Source organism: Colossoma macropomum, unplaced genomic scaffold (genome assembly GCF_904425465.1).
Source record: "Colossoma macropomum unplaced genomic scaffold, Colossoma_macropomum, whole genome shotgun sequence".
NCBI classification, from domain to species: Eukaryota; Metazoa; Chordata; class Actinopteri; order Characiformes; family Serrasalmidae; genus Colossoma; species Colossoma macropomum.
The window spans coordinates 1,420,614-1,445,777 of NW_023494796.1; the positions used below are offsets into that span (position 1 = coordinate 1,420,614).

A 25,164-nucleotide genomic window follows, 5' to 3' on the forward strand; every position below is an offset into this window, starting at 1 on the left:
ATGTGTGTGAGAGAAAGATTTATAGGTGTATACCAGCAGGACGGCTGCTTTGTGGCTTCTTCTGCAGTTAGCTCATGTTGCTAAGGTCATTATTTTTGCCATAAATCCACTGCTGGTGGTTTTATGGAGGGAGTCTATGTGTTATCGCCTGCATATCACATGTCTATGTGAGCATATGTGTGTGTGTTTGTGTGTGTGTGTGTGTGTGTGCGTGCATAAAGCCAGACAGATTGGGTCCAAGACAAGCTGTTTTATCCAGTCATCAGTGGCAGTAAGCAAGCGATGAGCCGATTGCTCTGCTCCGGGATGTTCTCTCTCTCTTGCACACAAAGAAAAGACTTCTCTCTGCTCATTTACCATCAGTTTAAAAAATGCTGGTTTGATGAAAAATGAAATGTGCACAGTTGACCGTTTCTGACCAGTTCAGCCTCCCTTACTTACTGCTGCTACACTATATTGCCAAAAGTATTCGCTCGTCTGCCTTCACACACATATAAACTTCATGACATCCCATTCTTAAGCCATAGGGTTTAATATGATGTCGGCCCACCCTTTGCAGCTAAAACAGCTTCCGCTCTTCTGGGAAGGCTTTCCACAAGGTTTAGGAGTGTTTATGGGAAATTTTTGACCATTCTTCCAGAAGAGCATTTGTGAGGTCAGACACTGATGTTGGATGAGAAGGCCTGGCTCTCAGTCTCCACTCTGATTCATCCCAAGTGTGTTCTATCAGGTTGAGGTCAGGCCAGTCAAGTTCTTCCACTTCAAACTCGCTCATCCATGTCTTTATGAACCTTGCTTTGTGCACTGGTGCACAGTCATGTTGGAACAGGAAGGGGTCGTCCCCAAACTGTTCCCACAAAGTTGGGAGCATGAAATTGTCCAAAATCTCTTGGTCTGCTGAAGCATTAAGAGTTCCTTTCACTGGAACTAAGGGGCCGAGCCCACCTCCTGAAAAACAACCCCACACCATAATCTCATAATCTCAATCTCATAATCTAAAGTAATGCAGTCAGACAAGTACTGTTCTCCTGGCAACCGCCAAACCCAGACTCGTCCATCAGATTGCCAGACGGAGAAGCGCGATTTGTCACTCCAGAGAACACGTCTCCACTGCTCTAGAGTCCAGTGGCGGCGCTTTACACCACTGCATTTGACGCTTTGCATTGTGCTTGGAGATGTTAGGCTTGGATGCAGCTGCTCGACCATGGAAACCCATTCCATGAAGCTCTCTATGCTGTTCTTGAGCTAATCTGAAGGCCACATGAAGTTTGGAGGTCTATAGCGATTAACTCTGCAGAAAGTTGGTGACCTCTGCGCACTATGTGCCTCAGCATCCGCTGACCCTGCTCTGTCATTTTACATCGCTGACCACTTTGTGGCTGAGTTACTACCATTCCCAATCACTTCCACTTTGTTATAATACCACTGACAGTTGACTGTGGAACATTTAGTAGTGAGGAAATTTCACAACTGGACTTGTTGCACAGGTGGCATCCTATTATGGTACCACGCTGGAGTTCACTGAGCTCCTGAGAGCGACACATTCTTTCACTAATGTTTGTAGAAGCAGTCTGCAGGCCTAGGTGCTTGGTTTTATACACCTGTGGCCATGGAAGTGATTGGAACACCTGAATTCAATGATTTGGATGGGTGAGTGAAAGCTTTTGGTAATATAGTGTATGTCCATCAAATCTTGGTTCAATGTTGTATTACATATCCCTAATAACTATGTAACTACATATTAACAATATAGGAAACAACAGTGTAACTATTGGTGATGTATTGACTGTCACAGATGGATTGCAGTAGTACAGCTTATATACAATATAAATACATGGGTATCAACTACAGCGACTGATAGTTTCAACAGTAGATTTTCACTTACACCAAGTTTAAAATCACTCTTCAGTATGACCCATTCTACTGCCAGTGTTTGTCTATGGAGACTGCATGGCTATCTACTTGATTTTATACACCTGTCAGCAATGGGTGTGGCTGAGACACATGATCTCAATAATTAGGTGAGGTGTCCACAAACTTTTGGCCATATAGTGTAGTTCAACAAATAGTTAAGACTAATTTACTACCACCGCCGTTCTCATTGCAGGAGTTTTTCCTTCGCTTGTTGGACAAAGTAGCGCTTAGACATAATTATGATTGGCATACAAATCATTATTTGGTAAAAGCGTCCCCAAATGTAGTCAATAAGCCAAAAAAGGTTTGGTGTCTGAAATTTGCTTTACAAAATTGCATTATCCTGTGTTGAGTGATGTTATTCACTTATCACATTATTATCATGCTAACTTTTGACACCACTATTATATATTTTTATATATAAGAATATATACACCGATCAGACATAACATTATGACCACCTCCTTGTTTCTATGCTCATTTTCCATTTTATCAGCTTCACTTACTATATAAGTGCACTTTGTAGTTCTACAGTTACAGACTGTAGTCCATCTGTTTCTCTGCATACTTTGTTAGCCCCCTTTTACCCTGTTCTTCAGTGCTCAGGACCCCCATGGATCCTGATCCACTCAGACCAGCACAACACACACTAACACACCACCACCACGTCAGTGTTACTGCAGTGCTGAGAATGACCCACCACCCAAACAGTACCTGCTCCGTGAGGGTCCATAGAGGTCCTGACCACTGAAGAACAGGGTAAAAGGGGGCTAACAAAGTATGCAGAGAAACAGATGGACTACAGTCTGTAACTGTAGAACTACAAAGTGCACCTATATAGTAAGTGGAGCTGATAAAATGGACAATGAGTGTAGAAACAAGGAGGTGGTCATAATGTTATGCCTGGTGTATATACCTTATATTACAGCTACATTTCCATTACCCATACATTCTCTCCAACAGTGTTTTTCAGCCGACGATTTGATTTCTGTGGTGTGTTTGTAAAAGCACCCCTGACCGGTGTGATCTCAGGCTCGGATGGGCAGCAGATGTGCTCTTGCTGGGCTGTAACGCACAACCGTATGATCTACAGTGTTTTGGTAATGATAGTGATTTTTTGGAGCCACGCGTCTACTGCTGAAACATAAAACTACAACAACACAGCTCGACCCAGCAGGGGGAAGAGTTACGGTCAGACTCACTCCTGACGTAAAAAATGGACAAAAGTTCAGGTATGCACACGCACACAGCCAGACCATGTGTGTGACGAACGTTCTCCCACTCATGATCTTTTGTATTGTTCAGATGACATTTTTGTCTTTCATGCTTCAGATGAGATTGATTGGAAGATTAGACTAGATTTGAAAGACTTACACATACGCAATGTATAAAGACTGCTGTGCGCCACCACACCCAGCTCTGAACCTCAAAATCAGCTTTGGTTTCTTTTACTTTCTAATAAAAGCTGCAGTTTTGGGGAAAAAATGAATATATTAATATATGAAATACACAAATAACAATTGAATTATGGAAAGTATTTCCACACAATAAAATGTCTTTCTTTTTAAATAAGGCAAGTCTGTTGATCCAACTGCCTAAACTCAATCTACTATCACCTTTCCAACTCAACTGATTCACGTTCACTGGACTTGATTTACCTCATCTTGGTTCAACATTCATTCATTCATTCATTCATGCATTCATTCATCTTAAACCACTTAGTTCAGCTAGGGTCCCGGACCACCCTGTCTCCTGCAACCTCCTCCAGCTCATTCTGGGGGACCCAAAGCTGCTCTCAGGCCAACTTGGAGATATGATACCCCCGCTTAGGATGACCTCAGGGTCTCGTCCCAGTAGCCGTGCCTGGTAAACCCCCACCAGGGAGGCGGCCAATGGGCATCCTGATCAGATGCCTGAACCACCTCAACTGGCTCCTCTCAATGTGGAGGAGTAGTGGCTCTACTCCGAGCTCCTCCCGGTGATCGAGCTCCTCACTCTATCAAGTAGAGTGTAGCCCACCACCCTGTGAAGCTCATTTCCACCACTTGTATCCACAATCTCATTCTTTTGGTCATTACCCAAAGCTCAAGACCACAGGTGAGGGTCGGGATGTTGACCGACTGGTAAACAGAGAGCTTTGCCTTCTGGCTCAGCTCCCTCTTCGCCACTACGGTCTGGTACAGTGACCGCATTACTGCTGCCGCCTGTCCCACCCTGCGGCCGATCTCACGATCCCTCTTCCCATCACTCATGAACAAGACCCCGAGATACTTAAACTCCTCCACCTGGGGCAAGTCTTCCCCCTCTACCTGGAGTGGGCATGCCATGCTTTTCCAGGCAAGGACTTATTTGACTTTGAGTTGGTTTGAAAGTGGTCAGTTTAGAAGTACAATCAGTGATAGAGAACAGGGTAGCAGCAACAATAACATATAACAATAACAATAATAACATATTGTAGTGACCAACTACTGGCTGGTGCTGGCTTCTAGATGCTCATGAGGCATAGCTATGCTGATGGCTATGCCATGAGGATCATGGGAGGTCTTCACCCTCCATTTATGTTGTTTATGTTGTTGTTTGTCAGTTAAAGGTATATGTTTATTGTGTTGTTGTCAGGGAGTGGGTTCAGTTGGTGTGGGTTGGTTGTCACTGTGAGGGTGAAGTGTATGGCTAGTGGTGACCTTCCCCAGGAGTTCAGTGCTTTCTATGTGCCTTTCTATACTGGTGTTTCATAAACAGCACTTCTTGTGATGGAACTTTGACTGCCTCTACTCTATTGGATTCAATGGAAATGTGTGGCATAATTGAATTAAGTTCTAACAGCAATTTTTTTGGAGTGTAGGAAGAAAACAATGCAGAGTTGGTGAATAAAACAAGAATGAAGACACACCTCATATGCAAATAGAGGCCGAAGCCAATGAAATCTTTGACTATAAGAAATAACCAAAAACATGGTAACACTTTCTATGAATGTCACCTTTGCAAGCATCTATAAACACATTTATAACATGTTATAATGTATTCATAAGGCATTATAAACATGGTTATAAATATTCATAAAAAAGAATTACACTCAATTACACTTTATAGCCATGTTTATTATACATTATGAATTGTTAATATAATGCATTATAAATAGTGTTAAAAACATGTTATAATGTCAGTGCCAAAGAAGTCAGTCCCAGCTTGGAGAGTGTAAAGTAAAGACAAATACCAAGCTAACGGTGGTGTACATTACCTTTCCCACATTGGGTAAAACACTGATGGCAGCTCTAGTTTAAACTCTGACATTTGAAGCCTGTAATGAGCTTTACTGTGAATGTTTTAGTGTTTCAGTAAATCCTTCAGTAAATACTTCAACTTGAAGCCTCACTCTGAACACTGGAGGAGGCTTTAGTACAGTACGCTTCACTTTACTTAGACCGGACAAATACAACTTATGAGCTCTTATAATTTGTTATGAACAGTACTTATAATGCATTATGTTAACAGTTCATAATGCATAATAAACATATAATGTATAATGCATTTTTATAAATATTTATAGCTATGTTTATAATGTCTTATGAATGCATTATAACATGTTATGAATGTGTTTATAGATGCTTACAAAGGTGACATTCATAGAAAGTGTTACCAAAAACAATCTTTTAACTCAAAATCGTAGAATGGAATCTAATGTCGCTGTCAAAACAAAACCTCATATCTCCAAAATGGTAGCTTTTTGGGAGAAAGAGAAACCATTCTTAACTTGTAATGAAAGTCTGTGTAAAATATTTTTTTTTTCCAAGTAATTTTTGACCATTTATGTTGGTCCATTCAACATGAAAAGGTAACTGGAGTTAGGTTAGGTTACGTGAGTCCAGGTGCAAATCCCACAAATCACTCCCTCCTTATTCTAGTTGGCTTGATTGATTGATTAATAGGCTTATTTAACATTTGAGATAATTATGTTCTTTCAATGCTAAATGTTAATTATAGTTTAAAATTGAGTCAAATCTATTAATATTTTAATTAATAGCATGATGTGTTTTCCTAACATATACAAGAACCAGCTACCTGTTTAAGTGTATAATTTATAAAATATAACTTTTTAAAATAAACTTTGTTTTAGTGTTTTAGACACAAACTTTAAATGCAGTGTATATCTTTCATTGAGTGCTCTAGACTGTTTTGAGAGAACAGTTTGAATTAGTACCCATTTGTGTAGTTTGAATCTTTAAACTATCTGTAGTAGTGCAGGATGAAGCCCAGCTGCAGTGCACTGTGTCTAGCAGCAGTTTCTCCAGTATAGTGCTGTTTATTTACAGTACTGATACTGCAATCCACATATACAGGAAAATACTGTTTAATCACAGAAGTTAACTGTACTGTTGTGTCAGCAAGGTATAGTTTTATATCACTGTTGTTGGAACAAAACCTCGTATCTCCAAAATGATCATTTTACAGGATAAGAAAAAACTTACTTTTATTGTAAGTCAGTGGAACCAAACTTTTTTCCAAGTCATTTTGGGTTGTTTCTTTTGGTCCATTCAATGTGAAATTTACACACAATGTAAAGGGCAACGTTTTTAAATTATGTCAAACATTAAAAAATGACAAAAAATGGAGATACAAGGTTTTATTCTGACAACAGCGATATATAACTACTGTAATTCCTTTTTTTCAGAATAACACTACAGTACACTTTGTCATTTTATCCATATACTGCAATTTTGCATGGCAGCAATCCTCAAAAATGCAGCATGGATAAGTAATAAGGTACAATACACAATATCTCATAGATCAGACTGTTCTTAGAAGATTTATATTACATAATACAGTAGTTTACTGTAGATTCCTTACCAACAACAAACATTTCAGGGGACTTACATGCTGTTGACAACTGGCTATATATAACTATATACAGCCAAAACTATGATGACGGTGTCAATTACAACAGCACTAAACTGTTTACCAAACACATCTTATAGATAAGAAATTGCTGCAGTAATACGTACTTCAGTTCACAAAGCTAGCCCGCCGTATTTTTCACCACTGACTACTGTGTTTCCCGATTATGGCTGAATTATCCTCCTAAGGAAAGTTGTTGTTTTTTGGTGAAACTTTTGAAGTTATTGTTTTGTCCATTTAAATTCCTTTGAGGCATTTTGTGACAACATGCAGTTTGCAAGTATACTTGAAATTGAAGTAACATGTAAAAAAAATGAAATGAACTGTAAATGAAAAAATAAAAAGTGGGGAAAGTTCATGAACTAACTTTAAATTGGCTTGGAAAAGCCATAGCTACACTTGAAGACCCACAAAGATGGTTCTTCAAGTGGTAAAAGTAAAGGAAAACTAAAGTAAACGTAAAGACAGCGGTTCTATGTAGAGCCATATACAGTTAAAAAGTCATTTGCATGCTTAAATGGTTCTTTGCATGGTGAAATGGTTCAGATTGATACAAAACCATACACAACACATTTTCCATCATTTGAACCATTTCATCATGCAAAGAACCATTTAAGCATGCAAATGAATCTTTGAGGTTCATGGTTCTATATAGAACCATTGCTTTTCCTAAAGAACCCTTGAAGAACCATCTTTTTAAAAGTGTATGACATCCCTGGTGGTTGCTAAAATGTTGCTAGGCTGTGGCTATCTTGACCCACATGTCTGCTAAGGGGTTGCTAGGCCATTGCTATCGTATCCCAGGTGGTTGCTAATATGTGTATATATGTGCATTAGTTTGTATGTGAGTCTGTGTCTAATGGCTGTAGGGGGCAGTGTGAGAAATCTTTGTGACATCATGTGCAGCACATAGATTTGATTATCTCAACATGTTGTTATTTATTTGTCAATTAAAAATAATTGTGTTTGAATGAACACTATGAAAATCATGCGTATTGAATTTTATCACCATCATCATCCTTATATTTGGTCCTTACAAAGAGCTAAATACGCACACACACATACACACAGGCAGTGTGGCGGGTTGGATGTGATCCTTTCCAGGGACCTGTTGGTTTATAAAGGTGAAAGGTTAAAGGTCATATGCAGGGAGACCCCTCACATTCCAGCCACACTGAAAAGCAACACAGCTGAAAAAAAAGTGAATTCCATTAAAACAATTCAAACGAATTTGGAAAGATTCATAAATTTGGAATTAATATTATTAATAACATGGAAACAATTTGGTCTAAAATTATTCTAATACTCAAGTCCTCCACAGCTTCATGGATTTCAAATATCTAGGAAGCTGTCAAATATGAAGAAATGTTAGATGTGTCCAAAGTGATGAACAGAGCTGTAGATGATTCTACACTGACTAGGAAAGCTATAGAACATCAAGTATAAATTTATAGTAAAAATAATTATTATACCCAGAATGAAAGTTGTAATAAATTGTTCTTATTTTACTATATTTCATAACTATGCTCTTAAAGGTTTTTATGTGGTTCTTTGGGGGAACCAAAAGTGGCTCTTCTGTGGCATCACTCCAAAAAAAAGTTCTTATCTTATTCATTTTAAAGATGAAATCAAACATTTTAAGCTTCTGTTTTTTAATTAAGCTTTTTTACTTTTTTTTTCAGACCTGTGCGCCATTGTCTGAGAAAACCAGGGCAGGTAAGTCCTCAGAATTTGAACATTTTTAATGCTAACACAAGTGTGCTTCCATCTGTTTTCTGGTTTGCTGTGTATTGTGGTCTATTTTTGTTTGTGGTTGTTGGTCAACTCGAGATTCTGGCCAAATCTGAGGTTTACAATTCCAGAAACATCTTGTTATTATCATACACAGAAAATTAGAGCTAGCATGCTTGTTTCTACCAAAGTCTTGGTATGAGGTCAGTGGGAAAGGTGAACGCCGACCAGTTACAGTTGGTAGAGTTGGTGTAGATTACTTCTGTGATGAATATTTCTCATTCTGCACTAATCAAAGGCATATTAGCTCCTCAAAATAATATTCATCATACTGAAGAATCCCAAATCTCATCAATGTCATTGTCTTCATTGGCTAAGAAGCAATCCAAACATTTTAGAACATGGAATAGCTCTAAAACACCAAATGTAAAACTTTAAAAAAGTTGAAAAAGTGGTCTTAGATCAGTGGAAAAAGAACTATTGTCAGCAGAAAATGACTGACCAGACTAACCTCTGTTGGTTCTTGGACCCCAGTGTGTGCCATAGAAGAATGGACAACAATGTGCGTATGCATGTGTCTAGCTGTTAGATTTCATTTCCGTCAATTGATTAACCTGTCAATCAAACTAAGACTACAATGACAGTATAATAGTGTCCGCTGTTATACTACATGCAGCTGCTTTTGGATTGGTCAGTGGCCTACTGGAGCTGCATATCAGTCCTGGGCCGAGTTACGCAACGTAATGACCCCCTGTGGTCTTTCGGCTGTGTGTGATGAAGACCAGACCAGATGACAGCACAATGCCCTCCTGTTCTGAAGCACCTCAAAGCGTCCCTTTTATCAGTCAGCGAAAGGGGCTTCTTCTCTGTTTTATTACATCACGCAAGCTTCCACTGAAAACAGGCCGCATTCATGGTCCATTTTGGGCTTGTTACAGTAACGGGGTCATGGTGCATTGCATGTGTGCTGGAGATGAATGTTAGCTGTGGAAAAACAGCAATGAAAAGATCGTTTCAGCCCTATGTGTCTTTCTGAATTGCCAGACATTGTCCCAAGGCCGGACACAGTAGGCGTTTGAAAAAAGTAGAATGTCTGTGGTAATGAGTTATAAAAGAGTTTACAGCTTGTTTCCACAGTACCTCTGGTTTATCTAAGTGTTGTGTTGCATACATCAGATGTTGGCTTTGTGATGAGATGAAAGTTAAGGGTATCTTCTGATGACCCATCCATAGATGATGTTTGTCCAACAATACTGCACTGTGCAATATTATTTCTGTGCCAGCCAAATCTTCCTGTTGGTCCTTAGCAGTGATGTGGGGGTTTTGCTTTGCATACCTGTCAAATCTATAAGCAGTTCTTCTAGAGATGTTTCTTAAGGCTATTACACACTGAACGCAATGTGTAAGAAATGTTTTTTTTTGGAATTTCACTGTGTTGTTTTGCTGAAATCAGATCATCAACTATATCAAAATAGATTATTTGAAATGGACAAACTTCATTCTTCATTGTGCAGGTTCCACTTCAGAAAAGCGAAAGGAGAACAGGGAGTTTTTGCGAGTGCTCTCACCACCAACTGGGATCTCAGCTGAGTTTTAGCTGATTTTGGAGATGCATCTCCAAACCAAATGAAGCCCAAAACAAACAGGCTGAATGTCTTTAAAACCAAATAAGATCCAATTATTTGCTCCCCACAGTGACAGACAAAGGGTAACAACAACTACTGTCCATTCATCACTTCATTCAGAAGCTGAAACTTGTTCTTCCACCTTTAACTCAATGCTTATAACTCAATTTGAGCTGCTTTTGGAGATTTTGATCCTCCCAATGTTTGTGAAAAAGTTTTATTTGCTGCTCTGTCATCTTGGTTGTCTTCATGCCAACAGCAGGGATGACCATGATTGGTCAGTGAGTTTTTGTTGCCAGCGAATAGTTCACAAACATCAAACATTTTCTCCATTTGAAAAATCGCATTTGGTATGCAAGACATCATCAGTTATACAGGTTTTTGAATTAATTTAATGTCATCCAAATAAACTGCATGAATAAATCATAAATAAATTGCATTTGGCTTGTAACGGCCTTTAGTGTTCCAGATTCTTGACTTCAACAGTTCACTTTAAATGGTAGCTCGGGCAGTAAGAATTACAGTTTAGATACATTTTATATTCTTCTCTTGCTTTGTCAATTATTTTCAGTGTCAGTTCCTTAATCCAGCTGTTAGGATGAGCCCATGGATGAGGACAACACTCTGAGATGTTGCACTGAAAACAGGCCTCATTTATGGTCCATTTTAGGCTTGTTACCATAACGGGGTCATGGTGCATTCCATGTGGGCAGGCAATGAATGCTAGCTTTGGGAAAACTTTGAAGAGGTCTTTTTACCCCATGTTCTTCATGCCTTTTTTCAGAATTCCCAGACTTTATCCCAAGGTCAGACACAGTGGGGGTTTGGAAAGAGCGGAAATATGCAGAATTTCTATGCTGATGAGTCATAGAAGAGTTTCTTTGTATGCAAGATGTAACACATGCCTCATAGGCGTGAAAATCTAACAGAACAGGACTATTTTAAGTTGAGCACCTACATGGTGAAGCCCATATGCAAGCCCACTGGAAATGCACAGTATCTGTCAAAAATGCCTGAAATTCTGAAATATCCACAGCAGTGGTCATAGGCATAAACTTGGGTTAAACATTAGGATGCCAAACAATGTATGTCCTAATCTAATAATGATGAACAACCATCATCATATCAACCTATGTGAAGGACAGTATTTGTGATTTGAGTATTGCCATGTATTTAATTACATAATTCTGAAGTGTAAAAAGTAGTAAAAGTAAAGAAAGTAGGGGTTTCTAGGCTTTGACTGGCACTGTATACAGTGGACACTCAGGGCCAAAGAATTTAAGCCCAAGGTCAGGGCCTAGGTGCCAGACAAATATTGCTACCTTAAGAAAGGACCTAGACTCATCACTATTCAAATTTCTCTGTATACTGCTTGCTAAAAACAAGCAAAGTTGTTAATGATGTTTTTAAGCTCAGATGAAATGATGTTAATTTAGTATTTCCAAAACATTGTGCATCACCTATACTTCAGGACTGTGATGTCATCTGATCAATAAGGTAAAGAGTTCTATGTGCAGGTATGTCCAAACTTTTGGCTGGTACTGTAGTAAAACAAGGGCAATATGTTTAACTGAAAGGCCAACATTAGAGAGCAAGATAATGATTCTTAACTTTAAAATTTATAAGACTCATCACTGTAAATGAAACAAGGAGTTGTTTTGGTTGTATAACGCTTAGCTAATTTATTTTTCAGAGAAATTGAGTGTGGCCTCTGCTTACGTCAGGTCTGTCAAATGTGTAACATCATCTGATCACATTTGACCACAGACATTTCATTCTCTCAGTACCATCTGTGTTTCACAATGTTCTCACATCCACCCAAAGGAACAGTGATGTGGTATTTAAAAGGCTAGAAATCAGTACTATTCATCTTTAAGTGAGACATATCTGTGGTGAAGCATAACAGCAAAGGTTGGTCATAGTTTGTCAAGTTTCTGTGAGTGTTTTCTGCTGGTTTAATCCCAGGAACACAGGAGGGATTTTCACACCGAGAGATCGGAGCGTTTTTGTTCCTGACCTGGTATTTGCATTGAAGGACTGCAGAGGTGTGGTAAAAAAAAAAAGAACTAAGAAGTAAATCCAATGCTGAGTGGGTTTTACTGACATTTAGCCACTTTGCTATTACAACAAAACCCCCGCTTCCTGTTCCTGCCAGTCCTGCTCGTTACAAGCAGGAAATTCCACCGTGCGCTCTTTGGATGGCGAGACAGGGAAGAAAAGAAAGAGAAAAGGTAGAATTGTGTCTGCACCCGCCCACAGAGGGAGCGGAAGGAAGAGGGGCAGAAATGAAAGGTGCACTGGGCAGTTAACTGTAGCCCTGCCTCTCTACTGCTCTGGATATGTCTTTTATATTCAGTCAGCCATTGCCCTTCTTCACTGGTCCAAGTCTGCTTCCCCCCTCAGTTTCTAACCTCACAATTACTGCATTCAGATCAGTGTTGAATAGAATAGAAGTTGCTGAAAATCTCCAACTAGAATATCTTTGGCAAAATTTGTTAGTCATTGTAAGACAATGTTAACCATTGGAAAACAAATGGCAAGGCTGCTGTTTCTTTCTTCCTAGAGGTCTTCATACGTCTATCTTATTTCTTCAGTCATTAACCTTCTTCATTATTCATCCCCCAAGTACCTCAGTAGTTGGTGAAGGTAATGCTAATCTATGACTAGACAGTCTAAGGAAAATTTCATTAGCCATTATGACATAAATGGCAGAACTGCTCTCAATCAGTGTCAAACAAAAGTTGCTGAAACTAACTCTAATCTATGACTAGTATGTCTTAGTGAAATTTCACTGTTAGCAATTATAAAACAAGCAGTAAAGCTGCTGTGGAAGAATGGATTCCTCCCCTCACCTCCTGTGCCTTTTGGTTTCTTATCTCTGCAGTTAGCTTGGTACCTGTAATCATCTCTGAATAGAAAGGCCCCCTCCTCTCTTTTTCTCTCTGTACCCCCGAGCCCTTTGATGTGTCGGGCCCTTCTAAGCGTTCCTGCCCCCATTGCTCCCACTCCCCCAGCCGCAGAGTGGAACCAGGGCAAGAACAAAAGGTCCATTGCTAACTCCTCTACCCCTATGCTTAAGCACAAAGCTTGATGTATTTGAGAGATAGTAGAGTGGGAAAGGCTGGGAAGAATCTTGATTGGATGGGGAACGACCAGAACCAGTCCTGATTGGGTGAAGAACAACCAAGAAGAAGTCTGATTGGGCACTGTTGCAGGGTACCATTGAAGAAATGCGATCAGAGTAAGATTGGGCGGCCCACGATTTATGGAACTCCGCAAGGCATGTAAGAGCATCAAAGGATCTAGGCTGTCAACAGAATGCTTGAATGAATGTCAGCACTATGACCTGCTAACCATACCTGCGAGAAGTGAACCTTTAGGTTTGTGGGATTATGCGAGTATGCACAGCAATTCTATCGCATATTCCAATCATGTTGGACCCCTGTGTGATAATTACACTCCTAAAAATGTTCGTGAATTAGGAGCATGGTTCTGGGAAAGAACCCTTTGGCACCAACTTAAAATGGTTATTTAAAGAACTGTCCATTGAAAGGCTTTTTAGGCAACCTAAACGTTTTATTTTTTCAAGGGAATTGCTCCAAAGAACCCTTTTTGCTTGTATTTGGCATCCTTATTTTGCACCATTTCAGGTCGGTATATTATACATAAAAGAAAAAAGAATGCTGCCATTCCAGGCAAAATAAAAGCCTCTAGCATACAGCATTCCCAAGATATTTACTGTTTTATGTATGACATCTGATCGACCTGAGAGGAATTAGAGGGTAGGTTGGAATATGTTCCAGAGAGAGCTGGGATAAAGTCTTCCAGGTGTAGCAAAACCAATGTAAATATACCTATTAGATCCCATTTACACCTGGCTTTAAAATGTGTCCTGGGCAATTTGATCGATGGACAGTGCTAAAAACAGGTGTGAATGGGGGCCAATGCATCTCAAACCACTCAAACCAGCTTTGGAGGTGATCAGGGAAACATGTGACCACACAACCCTGGCAACATTTGTAATGTGAAGGCTGAAGCACCTCTATGTGATGCTAACAGCAACTAAAAACCAAGGTCTAATCAATTGTGTCATCACAACAAAGACGAAACCAGCTGCGTAGCTTCTTTTTTCATCTAAACAATTGTACCATTTACACAATCAAGGACTCATGGGGTATATTTGTCTTACAACAAACACAGCTCCAGTTATGTAATCCAATCACATGTGGTTACTAAAGATGTATTCGAAGCACGTGGAAATATTAGTTGTACATGGCTAAGCATCCAATCCTTTACTTATATTGCTCTTGTATTATTTTATTGCCATCCAGTGTTGACCAGAGGAGAATGTGTTCCCCTTATAGCCTTGGTTCCTCTCAAGGATTCTTCCTCTTGCTCTATTCCTTGCCCTTGTTGCTCTTGGCTTGCTCCCTTGGGGCGTGGACCCAGATTTTTCTAAAGCTGCTTTGTGACGAAGAAAAAAACAATACAAATACGTTTGAACTGAATGGAGATCACTCAAGATGGATGTTCATACCAGATATAAACAAGGCCTTGGTGTGTTTCTTTCTCCCTGTGCATCAGACCTGTGGATCATCCCATTCCAGGTTAAATAAACATCTGTAACATTGTGTTAGCTATAATTACAAATGCAGTCCCAGCTGAGTCACAGGCGGTCCGAGGTGTTGTATTTTAAGAACAGCCTCTATGTCCCATAACCTCTCAAGAATAGACAAATGTCATTCCTGAACTACACTGATGGGTGGAGGTTGACACAATGGCCTCCGCCCGCTCTTTAAATAGCCTGAACTGCATGAAAACACAAGCGTCGCCATCCGTCTTCCTCCAGCCATGTCACAGACTGAACTCTCACCTCACGAGTTCACTTTCTGGAAGAGGACAGTGAGGCAAAGCACACGCTCAGTCACATGATCCTCTATCAATGAAGGGAAGGGTGGAGAGTAGAAGGGAAGAGTTCTATCACTCTATGGAAGTTTGAAATGAATAAAGAAGGGTTTGATCTGTCCTGGCCCTCAGATGGCCTCCGTTACCAGGAGGAAATGCTTGTGTTACTCCAGAAGACTGGAAAGAAGGCGAAGCTTTGACTCAGAGTTTCTTTGCTCGCTTTTCAGCCTCAAAGTGCCCACCATTTTTTTTTTCTAATGGTGTTTTTCTTAGTGGTTTACATCCTTTTGACCCCTACTTAACCTTTGCTTGCAGAGAAACATTCTTTAGACTTATTCCACAACGAAAGCAAACTTTTTAAGACACATCCATCCTTTTTGCTACAATTTCTCTGGCTAAAAACCTGAGATTTTGAATCTTTAAGTGCTAAATATAATGATAAGAATTGTTATGTTGGCAGTTGTTATGCTGGTCACCATCTGATCATAATTAAAGAATAAGAACATCTCAAATGTCAAACAATGTCAGGTTATCCATTGTTATTTTGAGTGATAGATATTGATTTGTTGTCAGCTGTCAAAGAAAACTTAAACTGGAATACTGAAACATTTCTTAAGTGAAAAAGTATTGGGACTTTTTATTCCACAAACTCTTATAACCGTTCAACAGTACACATGTTTATTTCTGTTGTTATTTAGTTGTGCAGCCCTCCAAAATATGGTTTTAAATATCAAAGTTACTGGAAATGAATGTGTCATAGTGTAAAGTCCTGTCTGGAACTATTATTGTATTTACCGGACTGGCAGCCATGTGTTTTCACCTTATTTCAGGGAAATCAGTCTGGGCCTCTGACTGACCCTTGGGGAACCCCAGCCTTGGTTGACTAGTTTGCCCTATGTTATTGCTGTGTCTTAGGTGCAATGATTTACACTGCATAGACAAACAATGGGAATATCCCACCAAATCTGTTGCTGCTGATTGTGTCAGTATTAGAATGAGGAAATGATTGAAGCGATATGAACTTTCCATGCAAGTTTCCTCTGGATGATGAGCTATCCGGGAATAATCTCATTCACATCTCTTTTCCCGCTGACATCTCCTGTTTGGGCTGGCCACACATTACCATTCTTGATTTGACTGGAGCTTATGATTCATTTGATCCGCTCTGCCCTTACTTGCTTGTTTCTTCCATTCTCTCAATTATTGCAAATGCAGCCCCACTTGATACCAAAATTTGAAATAAGCCCATACTTAACCTGCAAAATGTATGAGCTAAGATATGCTATATTTGTACATGCATTGTTATGTATAAAGAAGCAATCCTTGAGGGAATACGTTTCATTGACTGTTTTACTAGCCTATGCTACGTTGCTCATCCAATTCAAGAAGTATATACAGCATAAATATTTTTTTAAGTGACATTTTTTTGCTTTTTTATACATTTAGCTTGTGATTCAATAAGAGATTCCATTCAACACGAATGCCATCATCACTTCCTTGTAATAGAATCAATTTTCATATCTGAACTGAAGATGATTTTGCTAAAATAAATACATGAAATGATCTTTTACTCCGAGTTTGGACGTCATGTGGATATTGGTCGTTCTGAAGGTAACCTCACTCAAAAAACGCTAACATTACTTGACAGCTAATGTTAGCAATTTTGGGGAAGTTCTGTGATTTTATTTGGGTAATGCTAATAGACAACCCCTCCTCATTCCATTTAGTTTTAAGTGTTTTATATGTGAAATACACTTTAAATGAAAGCTCCAGTGTCAATTCTATTCATGGGGATTCTCGTATCATGCTCTTATATCACAATTTGAATTCTTGTCCCAACATTGCTCATGGAAATAATACTTCACATGAAAATGCAAGTATAGCTAACATAGCTTTCATTCATTTCCAATGAACAAAGGCTTATGAGGATGGGGGTTGATCATGGTCTTACAAGACCCCCAGATTCTTTGGAGGCCTAATATGCAAACAGTATCATGTAAACAAAGAAAACAAGAAAAAAGTATTCAGACACTTCTGTTTTTGCTATTTAACATACTTCCATTGTGTCTGTTAACTTCAGGTTTGCACACATGATGACGTTTCACTTATTCATGAATATGAACCAAAAAGTATGCATTCATAATCATACCAAAAACAACATTTAAAGTGGAGAGAAAGTTTTCTGACCACAAAACAATAACATTATTACTTTGTTGCAAAGCTGTTGATGGCAATTACAACTTTAAAACATCTATAGAAGGAAGTAATTTTTGTAGTATTGTGGTTGAGTTTTGGTCCATTATTCTTGGCAAACCATCTTAAGTTATTAAGTGACCCTTATTAGTCCCACAATGGGGAAATTGCAGCTCCGCATTTAACCCATCCGTGCAGTGAATCACCACATACACACTAGTGAAGGCACACACTAGGGGGCACACTTGCCCCGAGTGGTGGGCAGCCCTATCCACAGCACCAGGGGAGCAGTTGGGGGTTAGGTGCCTTGCTCAAGGGCACTTCAGTCACATACTGTCAGCTCAGGGGATCGAACCGGCGACCTTCCAGTCACAAGGCTGGTTCCCTAACCTCCAGCCCATGAATGCCTGCCATGAAGATGAGTATGCAGGTCCCTCTGATGGACTTGCAAGTTGAAACTCATCCATCCATTTTTAATGGGACTCAAGTCAAGAGATTTGCTAGACCATATAGTACTTTCACCTTCTTTAGAAAGCAGTCGAGTTAATTTGGCTGTATGTTTGGGGTCATTGTCGTCCATCTTCTCCCATTTCTTGGCCGTTGAGATTAAATTGTCCTCTAAGGTCTCCTGTTACATGGCTCCATTCATATTTCCTTTGATGATGTGTAATTCCCCCAGGGCTGTTTGCAGAAAAGCAGCCCCAGATAATGATGCTCCCAACTTCGTACTCCACTGTGGGTGTTCCTGGGATCATACATGCAATTCCACTTTCTCCAAACATAAGCTGAAGTATTGCCAAAGAGTTCTAGGTTCAGTTTGTCGGATCAGAGAGCATTGTTCCAAAACACTTTTTGTTTTTCTAAAAGCTTGTGTGCAAATTTTAGATGTGCATCTCAGATTTTTTGTTGTGGGATGTAGGAATGGAAATGAACACAGTGCTATTCTTGGCTTGATGCTCTCCATGTAATGAACTTTCCTCTTGCATAGTAATAGAATTAGTTCTTTTGACAGGGACGTTTAAGGTCTTTGTTTGGGCTGTGTAATATTTCTAATCACATACAGATCAAAAATGTTCTCTTTGAGAACTTCAGGAAGGTGCTTCACCTTCACCATGATTGCTACTTTCCCAACCAAGACCAATTCCCAACGTTCCCAACCAGGTGCCATTTGCACAAGAACATTTTTACTCACTATACCATTAAAGAAAACTAATATCCATAGGCATAAAGAGGCCCATCAGTAAAATTGATCAGAATTCTTTATCATTTTTATACCACACCCTTTATACATTATATACCAAACACTCTATTACATACTGCCCAAAGCAGTCCTCACAATTTCTCTGGAAAAATCAACGTATTGACAACCAAGTGCCAAGTACACTTTCTACATGCCCAAGGCTGTATGTTTGGCCCTAATAACCCTGAACACACACTTCGTACAGTACCACTGCTTGTGCAAGACTACATTCCTGACTCCTGCATCATTCTGAACGTGCCTGTACACACCTCCCCATCCCCCCATCCTCTTTACACTGACACGCTTTCCCCCTCTTCCATTTCCTGAACATTGAGTACTCAGCTCTATCGCTGTTTTCCCCCCTCAGGGGCATGTGTGTGTATGATGCACTGTGCCGGGAGGCGGACAGGGTGAAGGACGGCTAACAGGGCCATCCTGTTCACTTTCTTTAGCCAACTTTACTCTCCGCCTCATCTTTTTATAGGGCTTTTTTCTGTAGGCTGCTTATTATAGCTGGTCTGGTTTGGCTGTGTGACCGTGGGACTGTATGTAAACAACAGTCAGTTGCTGGTAATTTCTGCATCGACTGCAGATGATTGTAAATGTTGTGGTGTGATTATGTGTCTATTGTTAAATACACACACACACACACACACACACACACCACACACACACATATATATATATATATAATGCATTTGCAGCCTGTTATTACATGTATATATTATTATTATTATTATTATTATTATTATTATTATTATTATTACATTTAGGGACCTGCATCTCATCAGTGTAATTTATTAAATTTGCAGACATCACCTGTCTGTCATATTTTGTTAAATTACATATATATTACATATATATATATATATATATATATATATATATATATATATATATATATCATACATAGGGACCATACATAAATATTATTATTTTTGCAAATATTTTGGTGTGATTTATATGGGTAGTGTTTGGGCTAATGTGTGTGTGTGTATATATATATATATATATATATATATATATATATATATATATATATATATATAATGCATATGCAATGTTATGCATGATTATTATTATTATTTTTAATATCATTATTACATGTAGGTACCTACATATCATCGCTTTAATAGAACAATAGAAATGATCAAAATTACTAGGAAAAAATCTTGTTACATATAAACGTACCATTTTGCTGCATTAATGTAATTGTATTAGCATTATTATTATTAGTAGTAGTAGTAATAGTATTATATGTGATCGATGTTTGACCTACATCTTGACTTTGTTTAAAAACAAATGTGCACTCAGATAACCGTCTCTATCTCTGTGAGGTGTATCATGTTTAGTCTCACAATGTTGGTCTCTCTCTCTCTCTCTCTCTCTCTCTCTCTCTCTCTCTCTCATCACATTCCACTTTTCTGGCTCTTTTCCTCAAAAATGGGCAATTGTCTAGAGGCCTTTCTTATCAATGAGAGAGAGAGAGAGAGAGAGAGAGAAAGAGAGAGGAGAGAGAGAGACTGATAAGTGTGCTTGATAAGCTCTGTGTGAGTGTGTCGTGTTTATTTCCTCTCAGACGACAACAAAACTTCACCAAAACACACACACAGACGTGGTATTGATACAATCAGTATGAGAATGGAATGTTCCGGAGAGATGAATGAAACAGCGCTAAGCCCAGTATCACGTCTGAGAGCTTTAGCTGCTGCAAAACAGGTCGTGCTTCATGCTTGGTGATTTATGTTTACGGGGATTTCTGAATAACTGTGTGTGCCAAACGTTGCAGTCTGCAGTGTGATGACCACTGCAGAGTGTGATGTGCTGTGATGTGTGTGAATGAGTGGCTCTTTGAGCGACTCTTTAGGTGAACGCAGTGAAGAGCCAGTGAAAAGTCAGTGTTTTGCTTGTAAATATAGCATAGAATTTATCGTTATTCTGTAGCTCTTGAGTCTCTTTGGGACATTTTGACTCTGGCCCATCATTAGCAATTAACCTGTTGGTTGTTGTGTTAGTTTGTCTCTGCTTTTCTTTCTTGATGTAAATCTTATCCGTGTTTCCAAGTTAGTTCTTAAGTCTTATGGCTTTAGTCTAGTTTGTCGACTCCCTGTTTTCCCTTTTACCCCAAATATCCAAGACATAACGTAGCTAACAGGCAATGGAAGCTTGTCAGTTAGCAGATTAGCATCGTGCTACATGCCTGAATCACCACTCACTCGTCTCAAACCATGTGGAGTTGTTCATTATTCTCTAAAAGACCCACTTATATGGTTTCTGACGCTGGACGGCACACTGTTATCTACACACATGGACAAAAGCACATTAGCACAGCTCAAAAGAGTAGCAGCAGCCATACTGCTAATAAGCTAACTGAAAAGCTGCTGTTACTTGTTGGCTACATTGGCCTCATAGCTCCAGTACAAAACTAAAAAAGCTAACTATAGACAACAAGCATGTCTTGGCTGATCGACTACATTTGGAGAAAGGGAGGAAACCGGTTAATCCTTGAAGGCTGACGCAAAAAACAGCTGTTTCAGAAGTTCAAAACAAATAGTTAAGACTGGAGTTTCCTGTAATTGAAATGTCTTAGAAAGTCAGCTTTCCTTGAACGACGTTTAGAGTATTTTCCCCAAACTGCCACCATCATGGCTGTTTTGGTTGACTGAAGGGGTATGTGTGTGTGTGTGTATGTGTGTGTGTGTGTGTGTGTGTGTGTGTGTGTGTGTGTGTGTGTGTGTGTGTGTGTGTGGTTCTGGGGCCAGTAAGAGGTGAAGACTGGGGTAAGTGAAGCTTATCACCCATAACTTACCTCTTAGACCAAAACGTCAATGAGGTTTCTCAGACTGCGATAAGCTTCTATTGTAGCAAGTCCTTCTGCCGGCCAATTAGCCCTGATTGCCTGGTGTGTGTGTGTGTGTACGTACGTGTGTGTGTTGGCTAATTAGCCCTGATTGCATGGTTCAGTGATGCGTCTCTGGGAATGTTGCAGCACTAATCCAAAATTTACGCTGCTTGGAGACGCGGCCGTGCCCTGCTGAAGCACTCACACACACAGTGCCCTATCACCAGCCCCCACCTCAGAACACTTGTAAAACACAGTTGCTGAATAAACTAGACAAGGGAGAGACACACAGAGAGAGAGAAAGAGAGAGAGAAACAGGACAGTGCGTACTTTAGGGTAGTAGGTACTGTTGCTAGATTTGACAAGCTTTACAAAGCGCTGGTAAAGGTTCCCATTCAAATGAACCTGGCTAACATTAAGAGATGGCAAATTCATCATTGTCGTTTCTGATCTTCTAGTTTTTTACCCAGTTTTTTCTCTGAGGCCTCTTTTTCCACCTGCTAGCTAGGCTTCCCCAAGAGCACCATACTACCAAGCTGAGGGGCGTGAGGACTATCATATCCTCCAAAACAAATTGCTAACTGCTGGACAACTCCACATGCTTGGAGGAGAATGCTAATTGCTAATTCTCATCTAACAAGTGCCCACAATGGTGAGTGTTGTGTTGAGTGATGGGAGAAGAAGGAGGACCACCCTAACCCCCCACAGAGAGAGGACAATTATGCTGTCTAAAAAAAAATATGTTTGCAGAAGTTAGACAGCTCAACATGCTTAGAGGAGAATGCTGCCCAGTTAGCAACATTTGTCTGGCCCACTTGTGGGCCACATCTTTGGGTTTGTTCTGGCCCGATATACGGCTAGGTCATAATTGTCCTTCCTCGCTCTGAGTCAGCAAGATTCTAGCAACCATGGGCATCTGTAGGCTGACATGTTTGTGTTGACAGGTCTGTTCTGGCCCGATATACGGCTAGGTCTTTGGGCCAGATCTGGCCTACACATTGTAAAGTGAGTAGAACTAACAAATGTGGCCCAAATACATTGTTGGTCCACAAAATTTGTGCCAGAATTGGCCCATACATATAAACATGAGGCAAAACTGTACAGCATCTGGCCTGCATGCCTAACATCTGTCTGGTAGTCAACCAGCACTCGTGTATTAAAGCCAGAATTGGCTCAGAGCTGTCTGCAATCTGGGCAACTGCTAATTCTGTTATGTCAGGCTCCAGATGCCCACGGTTACTAGCATCGTGCTGAGTGAGGACCATCCTCCCAACCCAGAGCAAGCAAGCACTATTATGCTGTCTTGAACTCCCAGCCACGTAGAACTTGGCATATCCTAGGATCAAACTCCCAATTTCCTGCTGATTGGCCCAAAGCTTAGATGGTTGCGCCACTGGGAGCCCCTAAACCGTCATCCATCACAGGGCTCAAAACTGAAAGTCAATGTTAACCCTTAAACGTTACCATGGTAACAGAAATATGTAGTATTATTATAGAATTTGTTCTCACTCTTAATTCATCGAAACAAACTGAGAAATTTGAGTCTAAGAAAAGTGCATATTCTTAACTTTCAATTCTATGTATACTACATTTGTATTTTTTTATGATTTGTACTTTATGGAAAGAAAAGAAAAGATTTTTATCCTTTTAAGAAAGAGTAGGCATCATAAAGAAGACCCCAAATGACCATCATGGTGCAATATCAAGGTCAGTAGCCCCTGCACAAATATTGAAAAACAACAATTTAATAAGGTGATATTTATTTTTTGCGTCATGCTTATGTTGGTTCAGCTTGCCAAGTCATGTTGTACCATAAAAATGCGCTTTTATTATAATGATGTTTATTTCCTTGAAAAGCATCCATGTATAAACTTGAGTTCAAGGACAAAGGTTTCCATGGGGGTCTAAGTACAAAGACTAGTTTATACACAATTTCAATTGTTCTGAATGACTTCAAAATGTAGTGCTTTTTAATAAAGTGTGGTTGCACCACCTGATATTTTCTCAGGTGGTCAGAAATATGATCCTGTTTAAAAATGAATGTATACCATTGCAAAAGCCATACAAACATGCGCATCATATGCTTTTTATTCGGAATGTATTAAATGATCATTTTGAAAGCCTTGCTGTCATTGACCCAATTGGCTTCAAATAATCATGATGTAAGTTGTATTGTAGTGTGAAAGTATAGTGAAATAACATTAATAACGATAGAATTACAGCATAAAGATTTTGACCTGAAAGTGGACACTGGTAGCTGGAATTATGGGTATTATGTAATAGCTGTTTTTTTTAGTTTGGGGCTGCTAATTGCTTTCTAATTACACTGCGATTGTTCACAGTTTTGGCAGAAATGAGCTTGAGAAATAGTTATTATTGGACTTGGCAGGAGTGGATTTCTTTGCCAAAGCGGGAGTTTGTGTGTGTGTCTGACAGCCAAATCTACTGTTTACACATCCACCATTACATAACATTAAATCCTTTCTTTCTCCACCTGGTACAGCTACTGTACTGCATACATGTATGTGTGCATTACAAAAGCTGCTTTAACTATTTCAAACTTGCATTAGAATTTGTCCCCTTTCACTGATTAAAATCTGCCCCCAGGGTAGTTGGATAACATGCATGTGCACTTCGGTCAGTAAAACGGTTTAGCATGTGGAACTGGAGCTTTCTTTGAGCTACTGTGTTTCCTATCACTGTATAAAAGAAGCTGCATGATGCCTTTATTGTTGGCTGCACTGCCAGTTTCTGTGACTCAGAAATAAAATCTAGGAATTTTCAGTTTTGTTAGGTCATGTTCTTAACAGAATAAATGCGATGACAGTACTAAGAAAGTATGTCATTTAAAGAAAAAGTAGATTAAATGACAAACATATCCATATCCTTGACCTTAAAGAGTTAAATGATATACACCGATCAGGCATAACATTCTGACCACCTCCTTGTTTCTACGCTCATTGTCCATTTTATCAGCTCCACTTACTGTATAGGTGCACTTTGTAGTTCTACAGTTACAGACTGTAGTCCATCTGTTTCTCTGATACTTTGTTAGCCCCCTTTTACCCTGTTCTTCAGTGGTCAGGACCCCCATGGACCCTCACAGAGCAGGTACTATTTGGGTGGTGGATCATTCTCAGCACTGCAGTAACACTGACGTGGTGGTGGTGTGTTAGTGTGTGTTGTGCTGGTCTGAGTGGATCACAAACTGTGTCCACTCACTGTCCACTCTATTAGACACTCCTACCTTGTCAGTCCACCTTGTAGATGTAAAGTCAGAGACGCTAGCTCATCTGCTGCTGGACAGTTTGTGTTGGTCATCCTCTAGTCCTTCATCAGTGGTCACAGGACGCTGCCCACAGGGCGCTGTTGGCTGGATATTTTTGGTTGGTGGACTATTCTCAGTCCAGCAGCGACACTGAGGTGTTTAAAAACTCCAGCAGCACTGCTGTGTCTGATCCACTCAGACCAGCGCAACACACAATAACACACCACCACCAAAGTCAGTTCAGGCTGTGTTTGGATTTCAGATTTAGCAGTACCACTTGGGTCGGGTCAGGCCAAGTCTCAAAGTTGCTGGCACGGACTGGGTTCAAGTTTCAAATTCAGCAGTGCCAGTCTGGCTTGGTCGGGTGAGGTGTCAAAGTTGGGTTTGGGTCCCATTTCGAGTTTCAGATTTATCAGAACGGGTCTGCTGAATTTAGTTTGGGGTCAGGTTTCAGATATAGCAACACAAGTTGGGACTGTTCAGGCTGAGTCTCGAAGTTGTGGATTTGGTTTGGGTTTGGATTTCAAAGTCAGCAGTACCAGTTGGGTTGGGT

The 25,164-nt window shown here is 39.8% G+C and overlaps 1 protein-coding gene across 1 annotated transcript in view; it reads left to right on the forward strand.

The window, feature by feature from the left end:
* Positions 1–25,164, forward strand: part of dlc1 (DLC1 Rho GTPase activating protein) — a 163,177-nt gene that overhangs the window by 49,422 nt on the left and 88,591 nt on the right. Inside the window, exon 5 of the mRNA XM_036583570.1 lies at positions 8,490–8,523. Coding sequence (XP_036439463.1) covers positions 8,490–8,523 — 34 coding nt within the window. The remainder of the gene's footprint in view (positions 1–8,489; positions 8,524–25,164) is intronic.